The 14,755-nt window shown below is 39.0% G+C and overlaps 1 protein-coding gene across 1 annotated transcript in view; it reads right to left on the bottom strand.

Annotated features, from left to right (window-relative positions):
- The window catches only part of LOC122806712 (flavin-containing monooxygenase FMO GS-OX-like 4), a 159,806-nt gene that overhangs the window by 67,168 nt on the left and 77,883 nt on the right, over window positions 1-14,755 (bottom strand). Inside the window, exon 3 of the mRNA XM_044077353.1 lies at window positions 2,443-2,582. Coding sequence (XP_043933288.1) covers window positions 2,443-2,582 — 140 coding nt within the window. The remainder of the gene's footprint in view (window positions 1-2,442; window positions 2,583-14,755) is intronic.

Genomic DNA, 14,755 nt, shown 5'->3' with positions numbered 1-14,755 from the left:
AGACAGAAATACACACACACACAAAATCTCTTTTGCTTTCATGCACACATTCACTCACACAAGATCACTCTTGCTCTCTCTCTCTCTCAAGCTCTCATTCATGCATGCACTCACTCACATGCAGACAGAAACATAAGCACACACACACGGCCTCTTGTACTTTCATGCATGCATTCACTCACATGCACAAAAATACATAGTTTTTTTCGGTTCCCTTGACTTTTATTTTACACTCACTAAACAGCAAAAGCACTGCTTAGCGAGTGTAAAATAACTGCTTGATCAATCTCACCACTTACTCTCTCATATACAGTTTCTTCTTTCAGACACATACATTCTGCTTTCAAGCATGCATTCACTCACACATGCAGACAGACACACAAACACACTCACACATATGTACACACATTCACTTTTTCTTTTCACTCCATGCCTGGCAGCCCGGTACCAAATGATTCGTGCCCCAGTACCGGTCCGCAGCCCGGTGGTTGGAGACCACTAACATAGGCAATCATACATTTATATACATGAAAATAAACTGCATCGACATATTTTCAGTTGCAAATATTATACATTACATAGCTCATACAACTGTTGTCTTCCCTTAAACCACATTCTTCCTACAAAACATTATTCTGCATGTATTATTCCCACAATTCCCATTTTTTAATGTAATTTACTCTTCTTCTAAAGATCTCACTTCCAGTTCATCTGTATTACTATACTTACTTTGACACGTGGTTTAGACTTCGATTTCCATTTTCTAATAATTGCTTTTTTGGCAGAAACCATATTTAAATTCAACAAGGCCTTACTATGTCTAGTAGGTGCATGCAGTTTTGAGAAACACCTGTACTCACTTAACTATATATATATAATTCCCAGGCTAGCTCAGAAAAAAAATAATGGAGTTACTTTTACCATGACCTGTGACATCCTGCAAAGGATAGTCCAGAGACAGTTCAATCACCACTATCAAGCTAAATTTCAGAGGAAAATACCAAACCCTCTCCTGGCATTTTATTACTGTACTGCTACTATAACATTTCAAAGACAGACTGGTAGTGGAATGTGCTCGATGGCAAGGAGACAATTAGCCTACCCTGTCTGAACTTTACACTAGTTTAACCGACCTATGCTTCCACCCATCCCCTGCCTTCTTTCCATCACCCCGTTTTCAGCACCTGTCTTATGCCCTTTTGTGTGTTTCTTTGCATTCCCCCTCCACAATCCAGTTATAAAAATAGTGTTCCACAAAACACTCAATGAAGAAATATTTTTGCAGGTCCTTGGAAGAAAAGTTCGTCCCCACAACCTGCCGTCTCTGCCCTTTACTTCCACTGTCCTCCCTAGTTATGGGTCTCCCTTCACTTCTCTTCAACACAATCTTGTGCACTCATAGTATGTCTTTCTGGCACTGCCTGTCACTGGGGGGGGGGGTCCCACATGCTCTCTTCTCCAGTTTTTCTGCTCTCTCTGTGTATCCCAAACTCTTGTAGTGGCCTTCCTCTCTATTTCTTCCAGAAACTGATGCCCCTCTCCCTATATAACCATACAGTACTCTTAGTGTGACCTGTCCAAAGCACATCAAAACAAGAGCATCAGTCTTTGCTCTTAGCGTCAGTCTACTTGAGGTTACATCTCAGTGACTCAGTCAGCAGCGTGTATCCTGTTTGATATTTATTGCAGCAGAAACCAGTGTGCACCTAAAGAATACATCACAGCATATCCAGCTGTGTGTGTGCTCCTTAGCCACGCATTCATAAAATAACTTTCCACAAAGGGAATCTTCACCCATCTTGTGTCCACTATAAAGATTATTAGTTACAACATTATTCTCTAAAGACAGACGAAAAGTGGAAGTAAATCAGCAAAAGTATCTTTTTGCCTCTGAAATAAATTCCGGTCCAACACAGCATATGCAGAAGGGACTTATGCAGTATAAAATAACAGAAAAATAGTGTCTAAAGAAGCAAGACTCAAAAACCAGGCACTGAATGAAATGTTAACATTTCTACTTCAATAAACATGCTTGCATTTTTTTCATATTATATTATATAGCAACACTAAGCTGGAAAAGGTTTTCTAACTCTGCACCTTTTATACCTTCTTTAAAATAATTTCTGAACTTCCCAACTTTCCAGTATAAACATACACACCCAACACACAGTTCATCTCAAGTAATATATTCCCAAATCACATGTCCACTGGAAAGTACTTGCAGGAATCCCTCCAGAGAGGTAATTTTTCCTGGCCAATAACACTACAAAGGTTGTGTGCTAACCGCTGATGGTAACACAATGCAACATTTTTCAGCAATTACATTTCTTACCTATAAAGGCTGTACTTGACATGAAATGTTCTAAAAGGGTCGATTATGACGTATAAACTTAATAACAACCAGGTGTATTATCTGAACTGTTTCACTGCCATCCAACTTACCCACTGCAAACTAGAACAGCATCAAATATTTCCGTCATCGTACTCTTGTTAATGAGGTTGGACACAGTAACTTCCCAGATGCATTTATTCCTTCCGTCTTCGCTGACAGTTGGTCTCACCAGCTCTACCTTTGTGTGAAACTGGAAAGAATACATCAACAAGTCAATAACACAGTTAACTTGGACATCAACCTTTGAAGGTTACCTTTAGCAGAAATGAGCACTACACTTTTTAGATGAGTGGAAATAAACAAGGAGAGTGAAGTTAAAGTTATTCCGGCTAGCAAATAAAGCAAAAATGTAAAGATAAGCAATCTTGGGGATCCTTTCAAAGTAGGCAAACAAAACAAAAATGACATTATGAATGAAATAAAAGCTTTGCAAAGAGCAGGGCAAATAACATGAATAGTGTGTGGTGGAAAAGGGGAATGGCAAGCAAGCAGAACTGCAAAAAGATACAAACATGAGTAGATTGTAAGGTATAATGCTGGAAGAGAGCAATTAAATCGGTCATAGCCCCTGTTTACGGTTCTCATTACTTGGGAATTAAATCAAATGGAGTGTCTAATACATTTTATAAAACTCAGAACACAGACAAGTAAGTAAAGGCAATAAATAAAGATACTAGAGTATCATCTAACACCATCAGCACCCTGCCATATTAATGCAGCTGACACTAAATAGATATCCTAAGCTAGTAAATAACTATAAAAAATGTAGCCTTCACACAAAGAAGTATACAATGACCCAAAGTAAGTAATCTCAGTCACGTTTAGGTCCTTAATCATTCATGTTGCAAATACACTTGAGTTAATTCTGTTAAACTCAGTCCTATTCTTCAAAATGATCCAAAAAAGAAGTACAGGAGCAAACAAAGGCTGGCAACAAAAATCAGCATAAATCCAGCAGTCACTGAGGCTTATTCAAGCAGCAGAAATAAATGCTAGTTCAAACAATGACTAAATCTGTGCCAAAGACAAATAAAATCCAAGCTGTTTTATTGGTAAGCGCTTTCACCCTGTAAGGGCTTTGTCAAACCATAAGAAACAAACACTGAATAAAATCAAGTCACATTTTATAAGGAAATAGGGCTAACATCACTTCCTATTCCTGATTGAAACTTTTCAGTATGCAAAAACAATACATATATATAAAAGATACATATAAAAAAACTATACATATAAACAATAATATATATATATATATATATATATATATATATATATATATATATATATATATATAATGCACATCTATGTATAAAGACGAATATAAAATGTCAGAAAAATATGTATTAATATGTGTGCTTAGTGCTAATTAGAAGCTAAAAGAGTTAACACGTTTTTCATTCTATTTTATATACAGCTTAGTTTTATAGGAGACTAAAAGATGATTTTGAAACTGCAGTATGCTTTCTGAAACTTGCAAGATGCCCTCTGACCTAGTGTTTGCCATTACAGCAAAATTCATGCTTATGCCTTTTGGAAATGTACTGAGAAGCAGGTGATTATCTGCTAGGTCAGGAAGTAATAAATGAAACAATACCATCTTCTATAATGTTATGATTTTGAACAATTAGCTCTGTTCGTATTATGAGAACATGCACAGCTGCAGAGGGAAGAGATAAAGACAGACAAAGGACAGTTTAAAGAAATGGACTGCAATCTATACTTGCTTTGTGCTCAAATTAGCCGTAGTACCTTGAATGGTAACATTGCATAGAGGAAAGTTGTATCTAACCGGTGGTCGTCAAGGCACATTGTTTTTCTTAGGAAGTTTCTCACAAAATTGATAGTGCAAGCAGAAAAACATGAACAAACTGCTGCTATGAAGTAATGATGCTACAACTTGTGATCTGCTACGTCAGCTTGGTATGCAAGGTCTTATTAGAAAATGTATAAAAATGTCTGTACTTCCTGATTCTAGTTAGACAAACTCTGTATTAGAATGTTTTTGTCTCCTTGCTGCAAGATTAAAGTGCCTTAACCTGAACCTGTCGTGTATTGATCTTTTTGAAGTTAATTTTTCCTTTGACAGATTTGGTCCTCCGGAACGGAAACTCTCGCTCTGACTCAGGTCAGATGGGCCCAGTGGCATGAAACTGTACGGGGAAGAGACCACATCGGTTCTTCTGCTTTGAAAGACCTCCAACTAAATTGTTGTTCAAAAGAGGCCAGCCACTGTTTCTGATCTGCGATTGGAGGACGAGTCGACAGCCCCAGTGCAGTAGTCAATCACAGAGGCTCAGGTAAGGAGGAATTTACCTTTTTTCTGTTTTAGATCAGGGACTTGTTACAGTATTTGTTTTTGTCAGGGAGATCTGTAAAGTACAGATCAGGGACAAAAAGGATTGCTGTTTTGTCATAGATCAGGGAAACAGAATAGGTAGACAGTTATTCTAGATAAACTGTGAAAAAGAGAAATTGTGGTACCACGTGATAAGAAGGGTTACGTAACATTTTTCTTTAACTAAGTTAGGACAACATGGGAAATAAGTGCACAAAAAGATCCCGAGATCCGCCATTAACCAAAGACGGGAAATATATGCAATTACAACGTGTCAACAATGTTAGGTACTATACAAAATGGGTTAATAAATATGAATTTCATGGCAAACTAGAAAAATCTTCGCTTATTAAACTTGTCAAACAGCTCAAAACTGACGCGAAAGGTAAGGTAAAAAAGCAACGTCAATTAGGCATTCCTCAGGCACACAGGTGGCTTGAGGAAGCAAACCGCAGGGAATAAAAGAGTAAAAATTCAAAAGCAATGTTTTTAGATAAAGAAGATAATAACGTGGTAATAGCATTGGCCCCTCCGCTCCCTCCGCTTCCCTTACTAGAATATGAAGTGAGTGGACAAGCTGATCCACCTCCGCTATACCCAACTGTCCCTGCGAAACCAAAACCGTTTGTCAGAGATCCTGTCGAGACTAGGTCTCAAACACGTAAAACAAGAGGGGATATGGAGTTATATCAAATGAATGAAAATTCACGAGCTATGAGTGAAGAAGAGATATGTCCGCTCATAGAAGTACCAAATCCTCAGGCAGGACAGGAAGGGCAAGACCCAGCTATCCTAGTATATAGACCGTGGACACCGGAAGACATCCGGAAAGCCACAGAGGGGATTCCCCATCCAAAAGTTAATTTTAGAAAACTCTTAGAAGATTTACAGGGCATGAGGTTAAGTTACCATTTAAATGGGGAAGAAGTAGAAAAAGTAGTCAGACAAATCGTAGGTCCAGATTGGCACATGATCAGTGGCAACTGGAATCCCCGTGATGCAGAACATAAGCCACTCCCACATAGCAACGCAGAGCTGGATAACAGAGTGAAAGGTCTGACAGACCGAATCTCTGAGAAATGGAAACCTAGGGCAGACTGGACTTGCATTAATCAATGCATCCAACAAGAAGGTGAAACTGTTGATAGATATTTTGCTAGATTACTAGAATGTTTTAATAACCATTGTGGAATGCAGGTACCTGAAGACCAAACACATGATTCCCCATATGAGCAGCAGCTAAAGAATGCATTTTTGAAAGGTAGTATTGCACCTATCAGTAGTTTTATTACAAAACACATGGTAGATCACCGCACAAGTAGATTACAGTCCTTACTTGAATATGCAAGACATGCCGAAAGGCATTTTAATAGCAAAAAGAAAAAGAAAACCCAAGTATTTGCAGCAGAAGATGGAGCAGATGTCTTTGTAGTACAGTCCGGGAAAAAGGGCAAGAAAAATGCCCAGGGAAACAAACAATCTGATAAGCGATCAGAAGAGTTTGAAGAGAGAAAGAAAAGGGGTGAATGCTTTAAATGCGGGGAAAAAGGGACATTTAGCAAGTGACTGCAAGCAAAATAAGAAGGTAACCATGGAAGGTAAGGAGGGTGAGGACTGACTATATGGTAGTCAGGAATCACTAGAAAGAAATAACCAAGAAAAGACAAATGTGAATGTGATAGAGGGAACAGAGGATGTAATAGAAGAAATAGAGAATGTGCAAGAAGTCACGGACAGTGAAGAAAATGAAATTTTGGACTTAGCATTATTGAGCCTGGAACTCTACTTAGCAGACACGAAGCCGGAAGTTAGGCTTCTGGTAGAGGGGAGGGAAGTAAAATTTGTGTGCGACTCAGGGGCATCACGGACCCTGATACATCCTTCCAAACTACCAGAAAATTCAGAATCACTTGACTATATATTAGTAAAAGCAGCTAATGGGTAGCTGTATCGGGAGCCACTCTCCCATAATATAGCAATAACTGACCCTGTTTCAGGGATGACCCAGAAAAGCAAAATTGTTGTTTCTGCAAAATGCCCAGTAAACCTTTTGGGCAGAGACCTTATGAAGACTTTTGGCATAGCAGTAGTTCCAACTATGCAAGGTATGGAAGCACAGCGACAAATGGATACTTTTGTAGTGCGATCGGAGGGTGAAACATTTTACTGGTACAGCCAGGACTTGGTTACGACTGGTCCAGGGGCAGTAACCGAAGAACTGATGAACGTAGCCATCAGTAAGTCCCCCTCCCTTGACACTGATAAACAGCATTTGTTGCACTGTACTCTGTATTACTGTAGCACACCAGGACCTGATAGGGAATATGAGCAAGAACTGTTTAAAAAACGTGCAAACAGATTAGTGTTACGTAATCTCTACTGGGACACAGAGGGGAGCAGTGTAGTTAGCTGTTCATTGCCCCAGGAATTCTTTGCACTTTATAAATCTAATCGACTACCATATGTTAGTTTAACTAAGGACAAGAATGTAAAGTGGGCAGACTTAGGAGGAAAAAGTCACAAGGTGGGAAAAACAGACAGAGCTAGAGCTATCCGAACAGGGAGTACAAAAGCAGAAGTTAATTGGATAACACAGGCACACCCAGCTGTGCATCTGCAGTCTAGCGAGGACAGCTGATTAGCACTCTTACTAGAAGAGGAAGAGAAAGCCGTACGAAGCATACCAGAAACTGCCTGGTCAACAGGGAAATCAGATGTATAACTTATTCGTACAGCAGGACCAGTTACAATCACGCCAAAGTCAGCATTTAGACCACAGAAAAGACAGTATCCCTTGAGAAAAGATGCAGAAGTAGGTATCAAACCTATAATAGCAGCCTTACTTAAGGAAGGAGTACTGGTAGAATCTCCCAATTCACCATGTAATACACCCTTATTTCCTGTTAGAAAAGTAAATGGAGAATGGCGTATGGTCCAAGATTTGCAAGCTGTAAATGATGCAGTAATACCCAGAGCACCTACGGTGCCAGATCCACACACCTTATTAAATGATTTAAAACCTCAACAGAAGTATTTTTCTGTGGTAGATATTAGCAATGCGTTTTTCTCAATACCGATACACCCTGACAGCCAACATTGGTTTGCATTTACATTTTAGGGGAAAAGGTACACATATACGCGACTAGCAAAGGGATATTGTGAGAGCCGAACAATATTCGCACAGGAAATGGCAAGTAACTTGGCAGGATTTATCCCACGGAAAGGCAGCCAAATTTTACTTTATGTAGACGACATTCTGCTGGCAGCACCCACCCAGCAAGAATGCAGAGAAGATACCATAGCATTACTACAATTTTTAGCCACTCAAGGACACAAAGTAAACAAAAACAAACTGCAACTTTGGAAAAAGCAGGTTAAATACCTAGGATATGTAATATCCAAAGAAGGCAGAATATTAGATGAAGACAGAAAAATAGCAATCTTATAAGCACCCAAACTGACTACCAAGAAGGAAATGATGTCCTTCTTGTGTTCGACTAATTTTTGTCGGAGTTGGATTCCAAACTATGCCTTGGAATCTGCTCCATTGACTGACTTGATATACAAGAAACCTATGGCAGCACAAGATTTATTACAATGGACACCAGAAGCAGAATCAGCTTTCTGCAAACTGAAGCAATTGATAGCATCTTCATTAGTTTTAGGATTACCAAATTATCATAAACGTTTTTTCCAAACTGTAGATTGTAAGCAAGGCTATATGACATCAGTATTGACACAGCAACATGGGGACAAGCAACTCCCCATAGCTTACTATTCATCACAGCTAGAACCAGTGGCGCGATCTCTGCCCCACTGTGTACAAGCAGTAGTCGCAGCTGCAATGGCAGTGCAGGCTTTGGCCTCAGTAGTGTTGTTCCACCCTCTCACATTGAGAGTGCCTCATGCAGCCGCGATTATTTTACTGCAAGAAAAAGTAGCATATCTTTCTCCTGCTAGTCATCTTTCTTGTATGACTATACTGTTGAGCCAACCTCATATGACAATCGAATTATGCACAACTTTGAATCCGTCAACCTTGCTCCCAACCCCTGCGGATGGCACACCACATTGTTGCCTGCAGGAGATTGAGTAAAAGACACTACCTAGAAAAGATCTTACGGATATTCCATTGGATGATGCCGAGGTGACATACTACATGGACGGCTCATGCAGAAAGGGTCCTACAGGGCAGAATCTAGTAGGGTATGCAGTAGTTTCTGATACTGAGATTTTAGAAGCAAAGTCTTTACCACACAACTTATCTGCACAAGCAGCAGAATTGATTGCCTTGACACGGGCATGCACCTTAGCAAAGGGTAAATGTGTAAACATTTTTACTGATAGCCAGTACGCTTTTTCTACTGTTCATGTTTTTGCGCAACAGTGGAAGAATAGAGGAATGATAACATCTACTGGCAAACCGATTAATCATGCGCAATTTATTTTAGATTTGTTAGAATCTATTCAGTTACCTTGAAAAGTAGCTATTTGCAAATGCGTAGCTCATACTAAACAACAGGATAGGATTTCAAAATGTAATGCGAGAGCTGACAGTTGCAAAGCAGGCAGCTACAGCTTCAGAAGTATTTCTTTTGAGTGAGGAATTACAACCTTCTGAGATTTTAGATTTAGAAATGTTAAAAACAATGCAGACACTCACTACGAAAGTAGAGAAACAGAAATGGGTAAAACGAGGAGCAATCCTTGAGAAGGGGCTGTACATCTCCAAGGAAGGAAAACCAATTTTGCCGTCTAACTTGTTTAGATATGCAGCTTTGTTGAGCCATGGGCAGTGCCATGTCTCAACAGGGGGGGTGGTACAGTTAGTGAATCGAGTATTTACAACGTATGGATTTACAAATTACACTAAACATTTTTGTGCGGCATGTCATGTTTGTAATAAACATCATGCACAAGGGGCATTGAAGCCTAAGCAAGGGAGTTTCCCTACACCACCATACCCGTTCCATACTATTTGTATGGACTTCATAGAATTGAACAAATGCGAAAATAAGAAGTACTGTCGTGTCATTATAGATATGTTTTCCAAATGGGTGGAAGCTTTTCAGACCAAAAATCCAGACACAGCTACTGTTGTGAAAATACTTATCAAAGAAATTATTCCTAGATTTGGCATACCGGAAAAGATCTACAGTGACAATGGCACACACTTTGTAAATCAAACTATAAAACAGCTGAGTCGATTTTACGGAATTTCTTTAAAAAACCATTGCGCATATCATCCACAATCTGCAGGACTAGTAGAGAGGCACAATGGGATTTTGAAGGGTAAACTTAGGAAAATAATAACAGAGACTCAAAAGAATTGGGTGCACTGTTTACCTCTGGAACTGTTGAGTATGAGAACTGTTCCAAATGCAAAGGGGTTAACTCCTTTTGAAATGCTATTTGGGAGGGCATATTATGTACCTCAGTGGAAACTTCTCATGCCTGCAGATCAGGAGGCCGACAGTTCACCTGCAGAGTATATGAGGAGGTTATTGAATAACAAAAGACTTCTACAGTTAAATTCTGTTTCAGATAAAGAACAGACCAGACCATCGGAAGCAGCAGTGCGACCAGGCATGCAACCAGGCGAATGGATCTGGGTGAAGGTCATTAAGAAAAAGAATTGGAGCTCTCCGAAGTGGGAAGGACCATTTCAAGTTTTGCTGACAACACCCACTGCAGTCAAAATTGCTGAGCGTGCGTCCTGGATCCATTTAACACACTGCAAATTGGTCAAGAACTTTGAACTGGACAAAAACCTTGTTACTGTTACACAACAAGAACAAAATGACCAGGTATAGAGTAAACAGGGATGCAGAACAGTCTCAGAAAAATTGCATGATTATCCTGTTAGCTATACTGGTGACAATGATCTTTTTGCTGTGGCCTTTCCTTTTTTCAGCCACACGAGTTGAATTGAACAAACGTGATGCATTACTCATAGACTGGCATCCAAACTTTAACACTTACCAAGCAATTAAATATGTGTATACTGAAATTTTTAATGTTTCAAACTGCTGGATTTGCACAGCTATACCAACAGCATACGGGGGATTATTAATGACTGCTGTCCCCCTAGGGGTCAATGAGACCTGGGAAAATTTGATCTTTGATACTACACCTGTAAAATCACAAGACAAAATAGCATTGCACCTACCTGTTACACAAAAGGGAGTTGTATGTTTTTATAAAAATGACACTATTCAGGTGGGTTGGAGCAATTGCAATGTGACTGTTTCTTATAAATGTTATATTAAGGCCAGTAAGGCGGAAACTATTTGTGATACAAACTATGATGCATAGTTTGAGAAAATGCATAAAACTGTTAGTGAAGTACAACATAATCCTGTTCTTTTAAAGGAGCTTTCTATCATTGATAAGAAAATGTTTCATGCAGGGCAAGCTTATATCAATACTAAAGTAGAGAACTGTTATTTTATTTGTGGGAAAAAGGCATACAAATGGTTACCTGAGAATTGGTCTGGCAGTTGTTTTTTGGGTTACCTGGTTCTGGCCATACGACACACTGCAGCTTTGCCTCGAGGGAAAATCCGAAACGTCAGAGAGGTCAGCAGTAAACCTGGAAATCCAATCAAGAGACTTGAGAATCCAGTGGGACGAATCGAAGCAGGAAGGAGAAACCATAATTCCGTAAAGAACAAAGATAAACTAACACACATGGACTTGAGTGACACTATTATATCATGGGCTGGCATAGCCCCGACATATGGCGCAGTAAAATCGATTTGGGAGCTGAGAAAACTGTCCAAACTTCTTGAAGTTATGAGCAATGCAACTTTTTCTGCTCTCGAATTAGTGACTGATGAAATAAATGCTATGAGAACTGTGGTGCTACAAAACCGCATGGCTCTCGACTTCACCCTAGCGGCGAGGGGTGGTACGTGCACTTTAATCAAAGAAGAATGCTGTTCGTACATTCCAGACAATCAACACGAGATAAACGATCATCTTGAGGTGATCCAGCAAGTGTCGACCATGACCAGACCAGGCACAAACCCTCTGACGGACTTTTTCCAGAATTTGTTTGGGGGGTGGGGTTCCATCCTAATGAACATCCTCATTGCCATTTGTGTGGGGTTACTCCTATTAGGAGCATGCATTTGTTGTGGTATTCCCTGCATGAAAAGATTAATCAAAGATTTTAAAGACATGTCAGTTTCTGAGACTTTGTATCAAAGTACTGAAATTGAAGAATAGTTGAAAAGTGAAATGCTTTCATAAGTCTAAACTAAATGACTCTCTTAACTGCAAATCCTGAATGGAAGAGGTTAGGAGAAGAAGCAAACTGTTTATGCTTTTGAAAATAGAATAAAAAAGTATTAATAGGGGGGAAATGTCAGAAAAATATGTATTAATATGTGTGCTTAGTGCTAATTAGAAGCTAAAAGAGTTAACACGTTTTTCATTCTATTTTATATACAGCTTAGTTTTATATGAGACTAAAAGATGTTTTTGAAACTGCAGTACGCTTTCTGAAACTTGCAAGATGCCCTCTGACCTAGTGTTTGCTAGCACAGCAAAATTCATGCTTATGCCTTTTGAGAAGCAGGTGATTATCTGCTAGGTCAGGAAGTAATAAATGAAACAATACCATCTTCTATAATGTTATGATTTTGAACAATTAGCTCTGTTCGTGTTATGAGAACATGCACAGCTGCAGAGGGAAGAGATAAAGACAGACAAAGGACAGTTTAAAGAAATGGACTGCAATCTATACTTGCTTTGTGCTCAAATTACCCATAGTACCTTGAATGGTAACATTGCATAGAGAACAGTTGTATCTAACCGGTGGTCGTCAAGGCCACGTTGTTTTTCTTAGGAAGTTTCTCACAAAATTGATAGTGCAAGCAGAAAAACATGAACAAACAGCTGCTATGAAGTAATGATGTTAAAACTTGTGATCTGCTACGTCAGCTTGGTAGGCAATGTCTTATTAGAAAATGTATAAAAAATGTCTGTACTTCCTGATTCTAGTTAGACAAACTCTGTATTAGAATGTTTTTGTCTCCTTGCTGCAAGATTAAAGTGCCTTAACCCGAACCTGCCGTGTATTGATCTTTTTGAAGTTAATTTTTCCTTTGACATAAAACAATTGTTAACATTCTAAAATATGTATGTTTATCTCACAGTGAGTCTCCCATTCTTAAGAACAGGTTTCAACAGAATTTTGTCATTCAGACCTGGCCTCCGGTCTGCTCTTAGTCTGATAATCCATTTTAATTCCAGTGTTTCAGTGTAATTGCATATATCCCCTCCCCGAACACTGGGTTCATTGATCTGTATAACTAAGAATACAAATGAATGTGTTTTGTTACTGTCTATAATGTGTTTAGAAAGTGCACTGCATGGAGACAGTATGCAGATGTGATAAAGGTGCTCCTTTAGTCTATCTCGTAGGCGTCTGTCTGTCTTGCCTACGTAGAATGCTTGACAAGCAGTGCACTTAGCTAAAAAATGACATGTGATGTATTGCAATTAGCACGGAGTTGAAACCTGAAACAACAGGAAGTAACTGGGTGAATGAACTGGGAACTGGTATCTACAAATTTGCAAAAATTACAACAACTGCATAGAACAGTACCCACAATATTTTTCAAACACTCATTAGGCTGTGCAGATAGGCAGAGGTAACAAAGTAATCTATGTAGGTTAGACTTGTTCCTATGTCTAAAATAAGGCTCCTCACCAACAATGTCTGAGTTGTGAATCAACTAAGAGTAGATTCCAATTCTTGTTCAAAACCTCTCTTATACTGTTTATATCTTGCGTATAACCAACAGAAAATCTGACTGGTGGATTCCTAACTTCAGGACATATATCAGTGACATTCTCAACTGGATATGATTGTGAGAAATATGGTCTAGCAATACCATTCCTCAGCTCCAAAACACCTTCAAAGTGGGAGGTGATCTCATCTGGCCTATATGCTCTTTGTAGAAGCCTGTTTAAGTCTGACAACTCTTGTAAGAAGTTATCATAATTTGGATTCATCCTGGATGCTCTTATCGCCTGTCCCCTTATCAAGTTCTTATAAATTTAATTGTGGTGCATGCTTTCCCAATGTAACGGAGTTCCTATAACATGTTTTTCTAAAGACTCTAGTATTGAGCATCCCATTTGGCAGTCTGTCAACAAAAACATTCAAAACAGTAATGCAACTAATCGAAATCTCAATAGAAAAGTTCAAAAAAATGGTTAAACTATTAATCTCTCTATGGAAGTCATCAAGGGCTTTGTCTGTACCAGTCCACAGGAGGAAAAGATAAACAAAAAAATGTGCATAGAAAACGTTTCTTGAAACTATCTAGGACAAACAACTTATTACGTTCCCAGTCCAGCAAGACAACATTGGCGTAGCTATTGGCACATGAAGTGCCCATAGCCACGCCATCCTTCTGAATATAGGCTACCTCATTAAAAAGAAAGATGTTATTTTCCAGGACAATTTCCAACAAGGCACCAAATAAATCCTTCATGGCTGGACTGTAAGCTTTGCAACTCTGTAAACATCTCATAACACTCTCAACACCTTCAGAGTTAGGTATCATAGTAAAAAGGGACTGTACATCCAGGGTAACCATTTTATAATACATATCTATCTACATCCTTTGAGTATAAGTCCAGTAAAAAATGTTGTGCGTCTCTGAGAATATGTGTAGATTCATTCACCAAGGGTCTCAGATGTTTCTCAAGGTAAATGGATAAGGGCTCCGTTGCCCAACCTCTCCCTGCCACTATTGGTCTCATAGGTGGGTCTCGGGGATTTTTATGTACCTTGGGGAGGCCTTGGATGAATTAAACAGGTCTTCATCAATAACCTCATTGAGTAATCTTGTACTTGATTTTTAAACATTTAAGTCCTTTTGGTAAAAGAAAAAAATCTTGCTGTTCAGTCCGTGGATAATGCACTGTGTTTCCTGCTAAATGCAACATATATGATATGTTACGCACCTTACTCCAGACTTCATTCAGACTAATTATTTCATAAAAATCAC

This window comes from Protopterus annectens, chromosome 7.part0 (genome assembly GCF_019279795.1).
Source record: "Protopterus annectens isolate FY-2018-M chromosome 7.part0, PAN1.0, whole genome shotgun sequence".
Classification (NCBI taxonomy): domain Eukaryota; kingdom Metazoa; phylum Chordata; order Ceratodontiformes; family Protopteridae; genus Protopterus; species Protopterus annectens.
The sequence above is the reverse complement of the archived record's forward strand: the minus strand, read 5'-3'. Positions and strand labels throughout refer to the sequence as shown.